Raw genomic sequence first — 19,290 nt, 5'->3', positions numbered from 1 at the left:
AAATAGATAAAATTGTAAACTAGACGCCTTTTAAATTAGATCGAATATCATGATTAAGACATACTATAGCTCAAATCAACAGTAGAGACCTTTGGTTGAACTGTTATGGATATCCCTGTGAAGCGTACACTTTTGCTATCTGTAAAATCAATCTCTATTTTGATTTGCCTTTCTTCTGGTTCACCATCACTCTAAGGGTCAAGTGAGGAGCCTGCCGTCTCCTCTGTCCAAAAAGAATGTCAGGGTTGATTTGATAATGGATTTTGATTATCTATATTTAATCTATATGTAAATTACTGTTGTCAAGATAAGTACACAAGGAAACTTGGGCACAGAAAAAAAAATTCTGGCAAAAACAGGGGCAAAATGCAAGCATTTGGTTGCCGTCCGGAGCCCTGCTTAGTCATATGTCACTAACATATTACATATTTTGATCATTTTAAACAACTCAAAAGAATGGTTTGGTCGATCGATTAGGCATGCACATTTTAATCTACAGGTCTACAGCCGACCGGGTGGCAGTAAGAGTGCATGGTACTGAAAAGGAGCCGCCGCTCTCTTGTTTAAATAAAAGGTCAAGGTCACAGCGCATCTCTTCATGTCTCCCCATGTGTCCTTATCGTCCACATTACGGAAAGTAAACAACTATTTTCTCACCATTTATGAGTGAAACTTGAGACCTAATTTTGTACACGGACATTCCACATTTATAGCAGTAGCACACGTGAAGGTGTTTCTACTGATGGCGGTAACGCACAATAATTAAAATAAAATTCTGACACCCTGCTTTATGCCTGAGGTCAGCCTGTCTATGTTTTCAGTATCAAATAGATTTTTTTTTTCCCATATCGCCCAGGTCTACTATATATTTTGAAAAGCATGTATGTTGTATGTTGAGACTTTGTTTAATCATTGCTTAGTATGGCTAATCATGATATTAAAAATAAACTAGTATTCTTCTCATAATGACATCTACATCTGACTGGTATCTACCTACCTGTCTGCAGATTAGCTGTCTCGGGCTTCAGTTTTCTGGTGGGGTGGTTGGTGCTGATGTTAAGATAAGAGCTTTCTGAAGATCATGGGTACTGTGTTTACCTGAGTCACCTGGAGCAGAAAATAGAGCATCCCTTTAGGATTATACTGTTTGGTTTGGCCTTGGTGGTGAGTGTAGGAGGCGCGAAAGGGCATCAGATTGAGGTGTCATTGAAATTGTTCAAACTCAGTGTTTTGGGACAACACAAGAGGCAGGGCAGGCGATTAGTATAATTTTGGGGACACAGTGTGGAATTAGTTTGGGACAGCTTCCGAGTGCATTTTGCAATAGCATGAAACATGAAGCTGTCTGAAGCAGACTCGGCGAAAAATGCGTTTAAAAGAAGCTAATGGAGTACTGCAACTCAAGCTTTTTGAGTGAGCAAAATAAAGCTTAAGTCCTGGATAGCTATTCCTGCGGTTCCTGGTGGACAATGGACCGCTTTACTTGAGACTCTGAGAACAGGACATGCAGATGGAGCAGTCTGCGACACAGGCAAACATCAGGCTGCGGCTCTGTTCTCGGGGTGAGAGGAAGAGGAGCCAGAAGAGCCGGGGAAACAAATGGGCTGACCAGTGGCTCTTAGATCGTATCGATATTTACGATATGGTCAAATTTATATATAGGGCAAAATTATATAGATATATTTTGAGTATCAACATATTGCCCAGCCCTAAAAAGTGGATAGTCCTTGTGCCATATAACGGGATAAATGCTAAGAGTAATTTGAAAAGCCTTGTTTAGAAAATTAACAATTGAATCTGAATCTTTTTGTTTTGCCAGGGGTCGTTAAACTGTCTTTTTCTCCCTTTGTACCTCCATTCATTTTGACCTCCATTTGGCATATAATGTTGCAAATTTAATCAAAATTTTAAAAAGTCACTTCCTTATCAATCCAATACTGATTATACCTTTGGATTGAGAGGCTTTGTCAACAATCTCGTATTGACCAATGAAAATAAATAAATAATACAAAACAAGACATAACTTTTGGGGCAACGATTCTCATTGATGGGGAATTATTTAATTATAATTAAATAATCTAGGGAAAAAATATATGTCAACATGAAAGTAACTTATTTTTATAGATTTCTAACCACTGATGGCTATCGGCCAGCAGCAGGGCAGTTTAGCCACATGATCAATCACATCTATGGCTTTTCCAGTCCTGTAAGTCCAAAGGCCATCAATTTGAATTCTCCACCACATATTATTTTATGTATTTTTCCATGTTTCATTTGGAAAACATTGCCCCAGTTAGATACATAGGACTTCTGGTTAGTGGGATTATGTAAATTTCACAGAGTTGCCTTCACCTCACTGTTGGGGTTAGGAAGTGGTGTCTAGCCCTCAGTACACACAGTATCTGCTCAGTAAAGGAGCACTCTATCCAGGACTGTCTGAGTAATGGGCTCATGGAGAGTTATGAAGGAATATGATGTAACCAAACCAAGGCCTCCAGCTGGCTTTAGCAAAGGGGCCAGGAGCACAAACTGACTTTCCATGTTATTGACAGTATTCCGTCCCACCCACTTTTGCTCTAAATGCTACTAAACTGTACTTTTGTTATAGTAGAACTTCCAGTTAAGTGGAAATAATTTAGATGAAGAATTTAAGAAAACAATAACAATGATATAAAGTAGGTTGATTTGTGTAAAATGTTCACTATTCATGTGCGCTAACAAGGCAATAATGTACATATTTTCTGGGAGGCTTTAAAACAGCCTTGTAGTCTGTATAGAACTTATTTGCCTTTCAAGATGCAAAATAATACAACCCGAATGATGATGGTGGCGCCTACGGCAATAAGGTAAATAGATACTCAAAAAGGAAATATGATATATTTTTGGAATTTCAAAGTAGACTATGGTCTAGTCTACTATGAAATGCCAAAAATATACCAACTTCTTGTAGAAGTCTGTCTTCTGCTGGCCCACCTATTCATAGTGATATTTCCCTGCAGCAAGTAAACTATCTTCATTTACAATAATTTTCTTTATATATATATATATATATATATATATATATATATATATATATATATATATATATATATATATATAAAATTATATCGCATAAGAAAATTATATCGCACCATTTTTGAACCCTCAAGAGTCATTTTATTTAATTTTTTGCATACATTAGAACAATATACTGTTTTGCAGAATGCCTCAAAGTCAGTATAAAAGTCAATAAATAACAATAGATAAACTGTCATACAAATATGACAGTTTATCTGTCATATTTGTATGACAGCACTTATACTTTTAAGTATAAGTGCTGTCATACAAATTTAGTATAAGTGCCCTATATGTATGACCCAGAGTCTAATCTTTTCAAATAACCCCAAATAAGTACTGATCAGTAGGCAGAGATAGGGGGTATGTGAAATAGCATTTCCTGAACCTTCTATTCTCAAATGCAGGACAATATAGGATTACTCAAACATGCACGTATTGCCTGATTGAAACTCAGAGTAAGCTAATGATGAGGGAAAACTGTTATAACATGGTTTAGTGCTCTGTCCTGGTAGTTCTTGGATTTATAAGTCCTGGTTTAATTCTGGGTTAGACCTGATTCAGTTTGGTTAGTAGTGTGGTCAAGATACTCGATTTCGATACTAAGGAATAGACTCGATGCTTAATACTGATTCCGATACAACAATGATAATAATAAACAAATTTTCTTTAGACAATATAACTTGAAATAATAGTACCTTCTTTTATATTGTCAAGTGAAGTTATGGCTATCTAATCCTTCAGTTGTCCAGGTGTGTTCCATAGTGGTCCATGTGGGCTTATAGCTCACGATCATTGTAAGGCTATACAGGAAAGGTTAATTTCTGTCCTGTGAATTTAGTATCTATACATACTCAAATGAGTAACTAGTTTTCATATCAGTTTTAGTATCAATTAGTATATTTGAATTATTAGTCCTCATTTCGGTATAATTTGCTTAGCTGGATTTAGTTAGGATCTGTCTTGCTTTTATACTATCCTGGTCCTCATTGAATCACCCAGCCCTTCTCCCCCTTTTCCAGCTGCAGCTTTCCAGCTCCACATCCATCAGTGAAAGTCCCAGTTTGAAGTGTGTCTGTATTTGTGTATTTGCGAGTGCGGCTGTGAGACCAATGAATGGTTTCCTGAGCGGCCCATTGAACCCATTTACCACGGGTCTTTACTGAGGCGAGTGACTCTTACTCACAGGGAGACATGGACAGCTGCTCATGACGCTTGCACACAGCTGGCTCTGGTCCAGCTCTGGTCCGGGTCTGGTCCTGGTCTGGTTGAGGTTGCAGTCCAGGACTTTGTTGTTATTAAAGGGAACACCAGCGCTGACGACAGGGCTCATGGGTGCAGCTGCATGGGAGAACCCCTACAGCAGTTACTTGACAGGCATGCTAGTGGACTGGACACATCTGGTCATGTTTTGTTTTGTGAAAATATTGGATAAGTCAGTTTGAAACTATAATACATTTTAACAAATATTATGGTACAAATATTATGGTACTTTTAATAGGGCTACAAGATCTCGAATCAAAATTGCAATTTGAATAGATGCAATTTTCAGGTTGCATAGGTTGCAATTTTGTTACCATAATTTCCTCCAAACAGTATCCAGTGATTCACACTCTTTTTGCCTGCATCTACAAATTGGGACTTTAATCTTGGGAAAACCAAGCACATGTTATTTCTTCAGCTGTCCCAATCTCTGATATAGATATGCACTGTAGAACGAAAATATAATATTGGCTTATATGAAGATTTCAACAAAGCCAAAGTTAATATTACTGCTAGAAATAGAATGTGTTCCAAATTCTCAGAAACGTTAACTACTGCACATTTTTGATGAGGAAACAAAGATCCTGTTTGTTGATGAACACAGTTTACCAGATTGAGCTGTTATTGCGCTATGTTATTCCATGCTGCATGTCTTTTGGGATTACAAACATCTTTGCAAGGGCAGACTGCTGACCCGGAGGTGTTGCTGTTTTGCCACTCAAGCTCTACAAAAACAATTACCTCATGTTTAAGTGTTCATTTGCGTTGCCCCCTCTCTCAAACACTGCAATGGTGTAGGTAGGTCAGATTTGCACATTTTACCATATGTTTCTATTACATGCACTATGTTAACAAGCCACAGGAGGCATCGTAGACATTGGCTGTCGACTCGTGATGTGGATGCATGTGTCTGCTTGGGACAGGGTGAAAGTAAACATGGAAAACAGGACACCCCACATACAAGTTTGGCTTGAGAATAAACAAGAGGGCCATGGTATCTTCTGTGAGAAAAAAGCTTTCTTTAATCAGTTTATGAAAGGCAAACAATGGACATAGGCTTTGAATCTGGAGGAGGCTCTGGATGTGTTTGATCAGCTGGAGCAGATCTGTAAAGCACCAACAGATGGAGACTTGACTGAAGTTTGGTGTGTGAGGGTTGTTTCATTCACATATGCAATTTAGAAAATTGATGCAACTAGGTTCTATACCGGTCTTTTTGTTATATTGTTATTAAATATGACAAACATTCGCAGGTGTTCTTATCCATTGGCAGGTGTCCTTATCCATTTGTATTTTTTCACCAGATTGAAATGTTTAACACTGTTAATTGATTATTACCTGGAATGTCTCTTGCTGAAAGCAATCGGAAGGTTCTAATGAAAACTCAAAGCTGGTCAATGTGTTGAACAACAGTTCAACAGTTGAACAAGCCAAAGAATCTTTGGTTAGATCCAGATGAGAGAAAAGCACAGACGTCTCTCCCGCAATAATAATAATAATAATAACAACAACGATAAGATTGAAAGCGAGGCTGTCAATCTGCCCTATTGGTCTGTCTCACTCCTGCCACTTTCCTACTAAGCAAGGTGAAAGGGTCTTGCCTGAGATGGATTCTTGTGAATCTATGCTCACAAGATTAAGGTTTGGATACCATTAAAAGATACCAGTACTGTATCAAACACACAAATGATAATAACTAATAAACTAATAAAATAATTTCTCTTCAAATAAATACTGAAAAAAGAATCATTCAAGTACCAAAAAACATGTATTGCTCAAGTAGCTAAAACAATTGCAAGTCCTACTGTTTTCATATGTTCTATTCATTTCAGAGTGAAATGAAATAATGCACCTCTTCTGAAATTTCCAATGATTGGAGCCAAGTAGTTGATGATAAGAAAAGATGCAAACACATAATACCTTTTAATAAACCTTTACCGAAGATTATTATTTCTTGAAAATACTGTTCTATTCAATTAGTTCAGTTTAATGTTATTTGTAAATAGTTTGTAAATCTTTCTCTGCATACTTTCTTTCTGCCATATCCACCTTAGATTACTAAAGTACCCACACCCCTCTCTTTGACGTGTCTTCATCTCTGTTCTCATGTCGCAGCCTCTGAGTTATGCACACAGACAGATTACCATCACCGTAGAGACAACAGGCTCCAGGTAGCATCCCTGTAGCTCTGTTCTGATAAGAGACCAGTCCTTCTGTGTCCTGAGCCCCTGCTGCCTCTGTGCACTCTCAGTGATCCAGAAACAGCCAAGATCCAGACAGACAACAAACAGGCTCTCATCTGATAGTGTTTAACTGGTCCCAGACTCAGCACAGCTCACAGATCTCTTTGTCTATAAGATGCGTAGTTATGTAAGTGACAATAATTTATTTGTGAAGGAAATATCGAGTTCTTTAATTACTCATACACCACAGTCTAAATGAGATCAATCACTTAGACCTGTACTAACAAAGCATCAAACAGAAGTATTGTGCACTACATCGATTACATAAAGGTGCAATATGTGCAACTGTTCTGGTGGGGATGTGTCATGGAGATGTAATTGCTTTGCTTGAAATGTTCCACAGTATGGTGTTAAACTCATTTAGTTTATGCTAACATGCTGAGATGCACTTCTTCCAGTAGTCTGTAAGCTTTGGCTTTCTCAGGACCCTGATAATGTATATATCCCACAATCTCTGAAACTCTGATAAAGTTTGTTAATTATGGACAGCGTGTTTTGTTTCTGTGTGAGTTGTCCGTCACTTCACCTGTCAGTATGGAGTTTGGTGGTGCATGCAGGGATTGCGTGACAGCAGGATCTCTATAGAGACCAGTGTTGATTGATTAGCAGGTCGTTGGCACTGGGATTTGGTGCTGCAGTGTTCATTCCAGTCAGTACCAGAATTTACCAGCAGCAATGATGGAGCTTTGACTTGACTATCAGGTTACCGAAATCTAATTCGACTCTTGGGATGACAGCTGTAGCTGGATAAGCTAGGTCTGTCACCAAACATGCCATTAGAGTCGGTAGCATGTGTCAGCATTGGGTGCAGGAAAACAAAATACAATCAATGCTTTAAATTGCGCGCAACAACAAGTAGAGAAGCAACTGCAGCTAATGCCAGACATAGTTCAGTGGCAAAAGTGGTTACCCGTAAATTTCGGACTACAGAGCGCACCTTGATATAAGCCGCACCAGCTAAATTTGAAGAGAAAATCAATTTTGTACATATATAAGCCGCACCTGAATAAAAGCCGCAGGTTTTCATATTGTAACATGAGATATTTACACAGAAAGACGGTGCACCGACACGCTTTTTTTTAAACTGTGCCTGAAAATTGGCACCAACACGACAACAACACGGGATGAACACATCTGCAGGTTTAGAAAATAAAGCTGCACCAACACGGAAAATCTGCTTTTATTTCCTCTGAAAACTTTTGTCGTCTTTTTACATTGACCAAGTTGGATTCATTGATGTCGAGCTTACGTGCAGTGGCTCTATTTCAGGGGTCGGCAACTCGCGGCTCCGGAGCCGTATGCGCCTCTTTCAGCCTCATACTGCGGCTCTGCGTGGCTTGGGAACTAACACAGACACAGCTCACAGTCCTGCGTAAAGAGCCCTGATTTTCAGACGTTGTGCGCACAGGGGTCAGAAGCAACTTTGGCCCGTCCCTAATGACACACTAATAAGCTCGTCCGTAGATGTATCATGAAAATCCTGCTGGAAATCGCCACAGAAATCTATTTGATGTAGTAGCAAGTATATTATCTGCTCTTGTCTCCGCGGTGACGTATCACGTATAACACATCAGACACGACGCACAAAAGTAGAGCCACAAGCGAGTGAAAATGAGCCAAAACAAAAGTCTTTGGAGATCTTTTTAACAAAGGGGAAAAGGACAACTGAGGAGCCAGAAGAGGAGACTACGACCTCCAAGAAAAAGAAAGATAAATTTAACAGACAATGCCTACTTAAAATCTGGGTTTGTCGCTACAGGTGACTCTCACGCACAGAGTCCGCTCTGCGTAACATACGGGAAAAGCAAATAAGGCAATGAAACCTTCAAAACTGCTTTGGCACATGGAGAATAAGCACCTGGGATTAAACGATACGCTACGAGTTTTTTTGTTGTTGTTTTTTTAAAGAAACTGCGGAGTAGAGTAGACATAATCACATAATCAGCGGGATGCATGATGCAGCGGTTTGGTGAGTTGTATTTTTTTAATGCACTTAAGTTGTTTTTGCCATATTTATCTGCCACGTGTAGAAGGCTTGTCCGTGAAAGTAAAACCTACATTATTCCGTTACATTATTGTTATTATACAGTGTTATCTTCATTTTAGATGTCAAAAAGTATTTGCGGCTCCCAGTGTTTTATTTTATGTGGAAAGTGGGTCCAAATGGCTCTTTGCGTGTTAAAGGCCGACCCCTGCTCTGTTTCCTTTCTGTTTCTTTATCTTAAAAACTGCATCATATCCATTTCATGATGCGCAAAATGATCGTTCAAAATCAAAACTAGTGAATTCTTCAGAGCAGAATCTTTCCCCACGTCTGTCTCACTTTTACGTTTACAGCTAGAGAGCGCCCCCCAGGGTCCGTTATCCAGTAAAATTCCATATATAAGCCGCACTGCTGTAAAAGCCGCAGGGTTCAAAGCGTGGAAAAAAAGTAGCGGCTTATAATCCGAAATTTACGGTAGTTCTGCGGTTGTTTTGCCATTGTTATATTCAATATGTGTTGTGGAAGTATTGTGGAACTAAATACTAAATATACCTTTTTCACTACTAAACTGTGTATATTGTGTTAACATAGCATTATCTAGTGTTCCTTGTCATTTCTTGGCAGCTTTAGTACAAATCAGGTAAATTTGCAGCTTTCTGGTAAAAAACGCTTAAATCTAAGTGTGTGCTGCGTTCAGTGGCCTCTGCAATTTCCAGTAGTTGGTGACATCATGCAATACTGCCTTGATTACAGCCATTTTAACCAAGCTGGAGATTCAGTAATTTTAAATAATCAGCAAATCCTCTATCTGAGAAAGCATGTGGTTGGGAGCAGAGTTTAGATTTTGGGGAGATAAATTTGACTGTTTTTAATGATAAATATGGCATTGATTATTCCTAATGTTTTATTTGTTTTGGAAGACAGAATAAAATTAAATGGAAAATCATGGACAATCAATAAAAGTGATTCAATTTTTGTTATATTATCGAGTGACAAAGATTGGTATGCAAGTATTTAGGCCGAATAATGAGTAAAAATTATTTATATTATTTAAAGTTATAACACAGGCCACACTGATGCGAAAGTTTTGAAGACATAGTTGCCAGCTCTGTGATGGGAATAAATGCACCCTAAGAGGAAATGCTAAGTCAGAGGAAATTAACTAAACCTGCTAAGCCGTGACTACAGTACCGTCAGGACTAAACCAACAGTTAAAATAATCTGGAATAAAGAAGGACTAAATCAGGGCTATTTTACAGGGTAAGGTTTAGATGGACTAAACCGGGACACAAAAAGGACTAAATGAGATCTAAACAAAAACTAAACGAAAATAGGTTATAGGGTTGTCAAAAGTATCAAAAATCAGATACTAATCGATAAGACTAGTATCAAAACTAGAAACTTATATGAGCAGGTATCAGTACTAAAAAAGTCACTTTCACAGGACAGAAATTGAGTTTAGAATTGGAGTTAACAATTTGTCACGATCCATGGATTCCGCTCCTAGTTTTCCTCCTGTCCTGCTCTTTCCCTTCCTCACCTGCCGGATCTGGGCTGAGCTTTTGGCTCCTCCCGTGCGCACCTGGAAATCATCAGCGCAATCACCACCTCCTGCCGTGGATAAAAGGAGCTGAAACCAGACATTCGGGGCCAGATCGTCTGCTCGTCTTCACCCTGTTTCCAGGACCGTCTCGGACCAGACGCTCGGGGCCAGACGCTCGGGGCCAGACCATCCGCGTGTCAACGTTCCGGTTCTCCTGACCTCCCAAGTTCCTGGTCTCTGGTCCCGCTCCCACTCTGTGCTCCTGCTCTGGTATCGTCAAAATTCATTACCTTCATCTCCTTGTCTCGTCCTGGACCCCGCCTACTCCACGTCTCCTGTTCTGGCTCTCGTTCTCCGATCCGTCCCGGTTCGGCTCCCTCTGGCTCTGTTCCTGTTCCTGTCTCCGTCCCGGTCCCGGCAGTTCCCTGTTTGCACCTCTGCTCCCCTCGGCACACCCCTGGGCTCTGCGCGCACCCCGCTCTGTGCTCCTTGTTGGATTAATGGACTTTTGTTGATATTTTCACTCACTGTAAATAAAGCACTGTAAATCTGCCCCGAGTTCTGCACATCTTTGGTCCACCCTACTCTAGCCGCACAATGGACCAAGCAGACTCGGGACCGGATCAGATGCTCCGCCATCGGGACCGCGGCACCGCCACGCCCTCCGGAGTCAAGGATCCCGACCACTATTCAGGTCAGCCCGGCTTATGTCGGGGCTTTTTGTTTCAGAACGTGTTCATGTTTCACCAGTGCCCTACCCGTTTTCCATCGGACAACACGACGTGCCTACCCTGCTTACCTGTTTGTCTCCAGCTCACGGGCCTGCTCCCTGTTTGCTGTCCTATCCCAACCGGTCCACTCCCAACCTGTTCTCTCCTCGTCAGGTCCGTTGCAGCTCCGCTGGACACCGTCTTCCGTCCAGGGACCTCCTCGTGTCCTCTGCCCTTCGTCAGGACCGTTGTAGCTCCGCTGGACACGTCTTCCGTCCAGGGACCTCCTCGTGTCCTCTGCCCTTCGTCAGGACAGTCGCAGCTCTGCTGGACACCGTCTTCCGTCCAGGGACCTCCTCGTGTCCTCTGCCCCTCGTCAGGACCGTTGTAGCTCCGCTGGACACCGTCTTCCATCCAGGGACCTCCTCGTGTCCTCTGCCCCTCATCAGGACCGTTGTAGCTCCGCTGGACACCGTCCTCCGTCCAGGGACATCCTGGTGTCCTCTGCCCCTCGTCAGGACAGTCGCAGCTCCGCTGGACACCATCTTCCGTCCAGGGACCTCGTTGTGTCTTCTGCCCCTCGCCTGGACCGTTGTTGCCCCACTGGACAGTCTTCCTCATACCTCAAATTAAGCCGGCCCGCATCAGTGAATTTTCCCTCCGTCCGGTCCCCCTCCTCCCACCCGGATCAGTCTGGTGGGCCACCAGGAGGTGTCCCTTGGGGGGGGGGGGGGGGTACTTTCACGATCCATGGATTCCGCTCCTAGTTTTCCTCCTGTCCTGCTCTTTACCTCCCTCACCTGCTGGATCTGGGCTGAGCTCTTGGCTCCTCCCGCGCGCACCTGGAACTCATCAGCGCAATCACCACCTCCTGCCGTGGATAAAAGGAGCTGAAACCAGACATTCGGGGCCAGATCGTCTGCTTGTCTTCACCCTGTTTCCAGGACCATCTCGGACCAGACGCTCATGGCCAGATCGTCTGCGTGTCAACGTTTCGGTTCTCCTGACCTCCCCAGCTCCTGGTCTCTGGTCCTGCTCTTGTTCGGGTATCGTCAAAACTCCTTACCTTCATCTCCTTGTCTCGTCCTGGACCCCGCCTACTCCACGTCTCCTGTTCTGGCTCCCGCTCCCCGATCCGTCCTGGTTCGGCTCCTGTCTCCATCCCGGTGGTTCCCTGTTCGCATCCCTGCTCCCCTTGGCGCGCCCCTGGGCTCTGCGCGCACCCCGCTCTGTGCTCCTTGCTGGATTAATGGACTTTTGTTGATATTTTCACTCACTGTAAATCTGCCCCGAGTTCTGCATGTCTAGCTGTTACAACACAATTGGACAAAGTGAGCACATTCAAGTTGGAAGTGAATTGTTTTGACCTCCATATGGTTACATTTTAGTGACCTCTTGGTTCAGCTAAACTAGGCTCAAATATACTTTAGTCATTGTAATATGATCCTATTGGTAGAAAACACTGTCAGCCAAAAGGGAGTTTCCTCTATTGACAGAACTATTTAAGTGCACATTGATTTGCAAAGATTTCAGTGAAAGCCACAACATCCTTTAATTAGGAAGAAAGTCAGACTAATCTATGAGCAAACAGCACCTCCCAGGAAATAATCACAGACTTCAGAAAGGACAGGAACACACCTTATTCCTACAGATTATAATTGGACCTCAGCATGGATGAAAACAACAGGATTACAATTAAAATGTGAGTCAAAGGACCTGTATACGGATTTATTGAGCAAAATTTGTCTTGGGTCCTTCAGTGACTAGAACTAGGAAGTACGAGCACAGAAGTCTTGTGCTCAGATCTCTACACTGGCTCCTGTGGCTTAGAGAATAGGCTTTAAAGAGAACTTATAAACTCATCACAGTGAATAATTAAGATGCTCTGAATTCATAACTTAAGTGAGAAATAACTTTGGACCACTGCAAACCATTTAGAATGAACTAATTGTGTTTTTCACGTTTTTTAAAAGCGTGCCAGTAGAAGGATGAATGTAGGCCATTAAGGCTGAAATTGGAGACAAAGCTGTTTACAGTTTAAGTGTAGTTAGCCCTTCAGACAGATATAAGGCAGTGTCCACCAGTAATCTGACCAGAACTGAAGAAGCGGCTTGGATGACCAGCAAAATGTCTTCACTCCTACAACGATTTGTCCAGTTGACAGACGACTGAGGATTACACAGATGTTTTTTTAAGACTATAAAAATCTGCGCCTTTAACTGCTCAGTGAATGCTGTTTAAAATTTTTTGCCAAATTTTTTCTTAATTTACTGAAATACAAGTAAAAAGGTAACTCCCTACTATCAGTGCAAATGCATTGCAAAAGTTTGTATCTAGATTAGTAATAGTTTGTAACTATTGCATATTGTATAGCGGGGGTTAGTAGCAATTTGGTTGTTTGTTTTTATTTTTTGCATAAAATTTTCACTTTTCCTACTATGAGGGAAAGGGCATGGGCTACTAAATTAGTATTAACAACTATCTCATGCTTTTCATAAACTAACAACTTCTAAGTCTCAAACCTTATAAAGGCAGATGACGTCGCAACCTTTGGGACTTTATTAGGTATTTAAGTGCCAATGTGAGTAATGACGTTTTCTCCTTTAAGAGCTCAAAACACATGTAAAATGAGCTGTAAAAAGAGCTTAGACAGTTTGATAACCAATTTAAAAGTCTACAACTCTGCTATTTAGTTTGTAACTGACATCTAAAGCAAGAAAATCAAGTGAACAGGATTAGAAAAACAGTTAACAGTAAACTAAACAACAGGCTAGACCACGCACACATTTATCACTGATGTAGACTTTGGGATCAGACACAGCTGAACTGAACCTTGAAAACAATATCTCCAATATCTTGGCTGTTTTTTGACATTCCATCTCAAGCTCTATATTCATGGGTAAGATGCAACATTCCTATTCAAAAGATACAATGTTGTTTTAAGGCTGATTCACACCTCAAAGTCCGCACCATGGTTCGGACTTAGAACTTACATAGTGTTATTATCATTATGTTTATTATTTTTGTCCATTCGTTTTTAGTTTCACCAAACCTCCCTCAAATCCAAACTGTCGGAGTTTCGACACGGAGCATAGAGGAGCTGCAAAGGTTTTTTTTTCCTTATTTTGATAAGTAAACAGAAGCAAGACAAAGCTCGGGTTTGAGGGTGATTAGCTAAAATACAGATCGACGGGAAAAAAGACCAGTCAGAAGCAGTGTAAGGCGTGTATAAAGAGTTAAATAACATTTCATTGGTTTAGTGCTGGCACACGGGTTTGTACAAGCAAATGAGCCGATTCACAGCCCTTCCCTGGCTCATGTCCCTTGAACAGTTTGAGCAGGTAGCATATAGGACCATTACTCAGTACAGTGCACACACTCCCATCATGAGCTTCATATGAGATTCAATCGCACAGAGTGAGTTTGGGAACAGTTTGGAACTTCTTAAAATCATGCAGAATTGCACAGTGTAAGCTCATCTTAAGTCAGCTATAGTTTTTCCTGTTTATTTGCACAACTTCGAACCCACCACCACCCCTTTCACCCTCTCTTTTGGCTTTTTCTACCTTTTTCTATCTCCCCTGTGTGTTCGTGCATATGTGCCGCATTCAGGTGACTCACGTCTTTTGGAAATGTGTTTGTCTGGCTTTGACATTCCTCACTCTTTCCCCCACTTTGCCCCCCTCCCTCTCTTCTTTTCCTCTCTCAATCCAGAAAGTCTATCCAGGTATGATCATATCTAAGCTCTTGTTATTCTCAAAAGACAAAGATTTTTCCATTTTAAATTTCAACAACTGTTTATTTCATAATCCACTCATTTCTTCCTTCTTTCTCTACCCTAATAACTTTTTAATGTATAGTAGCTTACATTAAAATGTACCTTACGCATAACACTATATGTTATACTTTTTTTGTTGCAAGGCCATATGTAGCAACATGGTAAGAATATTTTGAAGGAAAAAATGATGTGAGCAGATAAAAATCACACTTTGCTGTAACCTACGTGGAAAATAACAGGGGGGAGCAGCGTTGGAATAAAACCTATTAGGATAAGCTATTATGACTATCTGGTACACAATTTTATTATTTATTTATTTGTTGTAATTTGTTTTTGTTTTTATTTATTTAATTTGTTTTATGTAGCACTTTTTTGGACACTTTAAGACACTTCCATTATTGATTCACTCCACACCTGACCAAGATCTGATGGAGAAGCCTAAGAAAGCTTGAGTGATGGCACTAACTAAAGATAGCTTAATAAAAATGCATATGCTGTCTATAATTTTGAAATGCATTATTACATTTTGTTTGTGTGGAAATTCAATTATTAAATAGACTTTCTAAAAAAAACAAAAAACAAGCCAAGATTATGTAAATTTACCATTCATTTTCAGTTTATTTTACTCTTGTTTTGGACGTAAACACCATCACTTTATTTATTGTCAAAGGATAGAGTCAGTACTGGCAGGGGCTGTGAAGATAATCGCTTTCCCCCAGGGGCCTATTATCAAACATGTGAATCCTTGTGGAATGAATGAGTCCTTTAAAGCCTTAGTCGGGCCTAACCAAATTAGTCTGGGAATACAAATACATGAGACAGACAGCGCTCATCAAAGACTCACAGGATATTGAGATATGTTAACCATCCGATGTTTACTACCCCTGGTCTAGTCCTAGAAGGGGTCCAAAACACCGTAACCTGGCTAGCAAGCATGCCGAGTTTGTTTATGTGGCCGTCTAGCTAACAGACTGTGGAAATGCCAGTCTGAATAGCAAAGGCGTGGAGATGCTAACAGCGACACGCCACTTTAGCATATGTTTTTTCTCTATTTTTACTTCTTTTTTTTTTTTTTTTTTACGATAACAAAGGGTGCTCTGTGCGACTGTTGAGTTGGAGAGGCCGCAGCAACGTTTCAGAGCGGAGCAAGTGCCTTTTAAGGAAAACAATCTGTGAGGTGTTATCAGGAAAGGAGGTAAACAAAGTCAAGGCATGATATCTGCTAAATGCACATGGCTTTAAAGGAGACCTATTATGCAAAATCAACTTTTTATAGATTTTAACCATGTTATAATGGTTTTCCCCTGTCATTTGTCCTCTCAGAGTTGTATTTATTGTCATTCATGCATGTTTGAGTAATCTTTATATTCCTGCAATCAATAAATCATTGCTTCGATCTCCTTTTTACCGTGATCGATACACGCCCACTGCTCTTTACTTTGTTCTCCAATTTTATTTTCTTAATGATGATCAGGCAGCCATTTTGGTTCAAATGAAAAGAAAATTCTGATCTGCAGCTATCCCCTGGAGGGGACGATAGTAGTGTTGTCACCATACTAATATTTCAAATTAAATTTTGATACTAAGAAATAAACTCAATATCAATTCCGGTATCACAATGATAATTAAAAAACAAACAAACAAACAAACAATTTTATAATAAACAATAGGATGTCATTTTCAACCTTAAATCATACTACTTTATTTTATATTATCATGTGTTTTACATCTGGTCTTACACTTGTTTTGAAACAGCTCAAGGTCATTCTAAAGTTATTCAAGAAAGGTTCTGAAAAGTTTTGTGATATGAATGCTTTTTATTATCAGTACTTGTTCAAATCAGTATTTAATTTCAGTACTCATTTTAGTATCAATTAATATGGGATTTTTGATATTTTGACAACCATAGCCGACAGCATGGTTGGCAGTGCAACACTTTGTTGTTATGCTACTTAAGGGCACATATCAGGGACTGAGAGGAATCGGTCCCACTGGGCTCTGCAGTAATTTTGAGCAATAAAAACCCTTTTATTGAACAATTGCATTATACTAATAATAACTTTGATACCATACTGTGGAACATTTCAGGAGAGAACTAAATATATATGGACTATACAAACAAGGAGAAGCTTCATGGATTACAATTCGCTGGGGGAGAACATTTTACAAACTACATATGTCTGTGTAAACCCTCAGTTGTTGCTATGAACTACATAAGGAATTACTGAAACTCATGTGGAAAAAAAAATGCATACGACCTTAAAGGCATTTGTATAGGCCAAATAATAATGGCTCATATAGTGTTTCTCTTTTTTTTCTTTTGAATAGTCAGTATAGCACACTGGGAGGTTTTTACATAGGTATTGCCTATAGGAGGCAATACAAGCTTGGATTATGAGAAGACATTGAAGGCACTATGCTTCTGTCATGTTCCATTGGCTGAACTTAGGTTGATGTGTGAAACTACATTTTTGTCCTTTTGTCCTACTATACTGCACTTTTGCCTAGAAGCAATGAAACCCTGAGCGTACATCAAAGGGGATTGGGTTTTGAGTATTTATTTAAGACAGAGACATAAAAGCCAATGGGACAGTGTCAACTTTTCACTGCAGTTTTTCACCCTGGAGTTACTCTGAGGAGGTACATGGACAACAGCACTGTTGAATAGGCACATTTTTACAGCTACAGGACAGTGATTTGTATTGTTCAGTAACTGACAGTTGACTCTATTTTCAAGAAAGTTGGAAAATACAAACACAAGAAAAATGATTTGCTATTTAAAATGTCATTTACTATACCAAAATGTGCACAATTTACCAAGTACACAAGTGTGTTCATACATTAAAAATATTCAATATGCAAAACCACTTTGTGCTTTAATTTATTCAGTTTAAGCAGTCAAGATGAGGGTGGTCATGAAATTATAACCCAGGTACAAAGGAATACTGAAATTAGTATAAAAAACAAGATGCTTATTTGAATCAGCATCACTGAAAAAATCACATAAATAGGCCATTTGACCTCCATGAATAGTATTGAAATTGAGTATCTTAAAATCTTCAAATTCAGGATTAGCGAATGTCAAAAAAATGTCAAAAACCACAGAACCCCTCTTGAATACTCTTGACACTAACACTTACATGATTATGTGACATCTTTCTCATCTCAATTTGACATCTCCAGTTGCATGATGAATGAATGAATGAGTGACATACTTCTATATCTTCATGCTGACTATTTCCCCCTCTGTCTGTTTTTAGGTGCAGCTCCATCTGAAGCCCATCCAGTCTCTGCTCCGTCATCAGAAGGCCCTAGTGTTTGTGCTGAACTCTCCACAGCCGCTCACATGGAGGATCCGCACTGAGAACCTGGCTCCGGGCGCCACACACACCTTTCATGTGAGTCCAGATCCTGCAGCCTAAATCCAGGGACTCATTTCCTCACTGGCTAAACCCTGTCCCCGCTTTAACCCTTCAGCTCATTTTGTACTAGTGCTGTCTTATATCTGTGTAATCCCTCAGTCATCCAGCAGTAGCGTGCAGTAACTTTTATGCGTAAGCAAGCAGACTGGATGTACATGTTTAGTACGTAAAATTAGTAAAATTAATAACACCACTTTTTATACAAACTAGTAACTACATTTCAAATGTATTTTTACTGACATTTACTATAGTTCACTCCTTCAGTACTGTTATTATGTATCTAAAAATCATATGAGTGATATATGGCAGCTCTACACATATGTAATGTACTACACATAACGTACATTCATGAAGAGATACAAATGACAGATGTACTGGTCAAACAGGTACAGTATATAATACAGCCTCATGTGCCACAAACACAACACTGTGTTAAACTGCGCTCTCACCTCTCACAGATCAAAACCACGTCTTTCCTACCTTTTCTATTTCTCTGAAGCGGAGTAGGTCCACATAGGCCAGATTTTTTTTCCACACATGTGTAATAGTCCCGTTATTCCATTAATGCTGTCACTTCATAAATGGCCTCCTCTCAAGCTGCTGTCACTGCACTGCTCCGTCCGGATATTAAATTTCACACAAATTAATCCAGAAACTAGCTCAGTTTGATTAAATGACTGCCTGTATTACTAACTACTACTTTATGTTCACTACTATACAAAACCATGCTTCAAACGCCTGTTTGAAGCATGGTTTCAAGTGAAGGGAAAGCAGGATTATTTGGATACATTTCAAAACTATTTAATTATACATTTGACACATGATGATTTTAGATTTTATTGGACAAGCACTGCTTGCCTTGATTGCCCTCACCGCACGCTGCGATGTCCAGGTATGTTCTTTAAAATAGTAAGAGGCAACTGCTGTTGTGATTTTAGGCTTTACAAAAATAAATTTAATTTAATTTAAATAATTTCCGTGGTCCATGGGTGTATACTAGTCTATGTGGTCTTATACTGGTTCCGTTACAACTCAGGATAATTCTCAGTAAACGTTAAATTCTGTCCTGTGAATGCATTTTTTTTAGTATTGATACCTGCTCAAATGAGTAACTAGTTTCAGTACTAGTTTTAATATCAATTAGTATCTGATTTTTGATACGTTTGACAAGCCTGTTTTGTACAGATAGTTTCCCATGGCTGCTTTACAGGCCATATTGACATTGTGACAACGAATTGAGCTGCAATTTTCAGATACTAAAATAATGTGCACATTTCCAGTATATTGCCAGTA

At 40.0% G+C, this 19,290-nt stretch overlaps 1 protein-coding gene across 1 annotated transcript in view; it reads left to right on the top strand.

Moving 5' to 3' along the window:
• tgfbr3 (transforming growth factor, beta receptor III) overlaps nucleotides 1–19,290 on the top strand; it is a 96,283-nt gene that overhangs the window by 36,638 nt on the left and 40,355 nt on the right. The window contains exon 4 of the mRNA XM_055221480.1: nucleotides 17,836–17,973. Coding sequence (XP_055077455.1) covers nucleotides 17,836–17,973 — 138 coding nt within the window. The remainder of the gene's footprint in view (nucleotides 1–17,835; nucleotides 17,974–19,290) is intronic.

This window comes from Periophthalmus magnuspinnatus, chromosome 4 (genome assembly GCF_009829125.3).
Source record: "Periophthalmus magnuspinnatus isolate fPerMag1 chromosome 4, fPerMag1.2.pri, whole genome shotgun sequence".
Classification (NCBI taxonomy): Eukaryota; Metazoa; Chordata; class Actinopteri; order Gobiiformes; family Gobiidae; genus Periophthalmus; species Periophthalmus magnuspinnatus.
The sequence above is the reverse complement of the archived record's forward strand: the minus strand, read 5'-3'. Positions and strand labels throughout refer to the sequence as shown.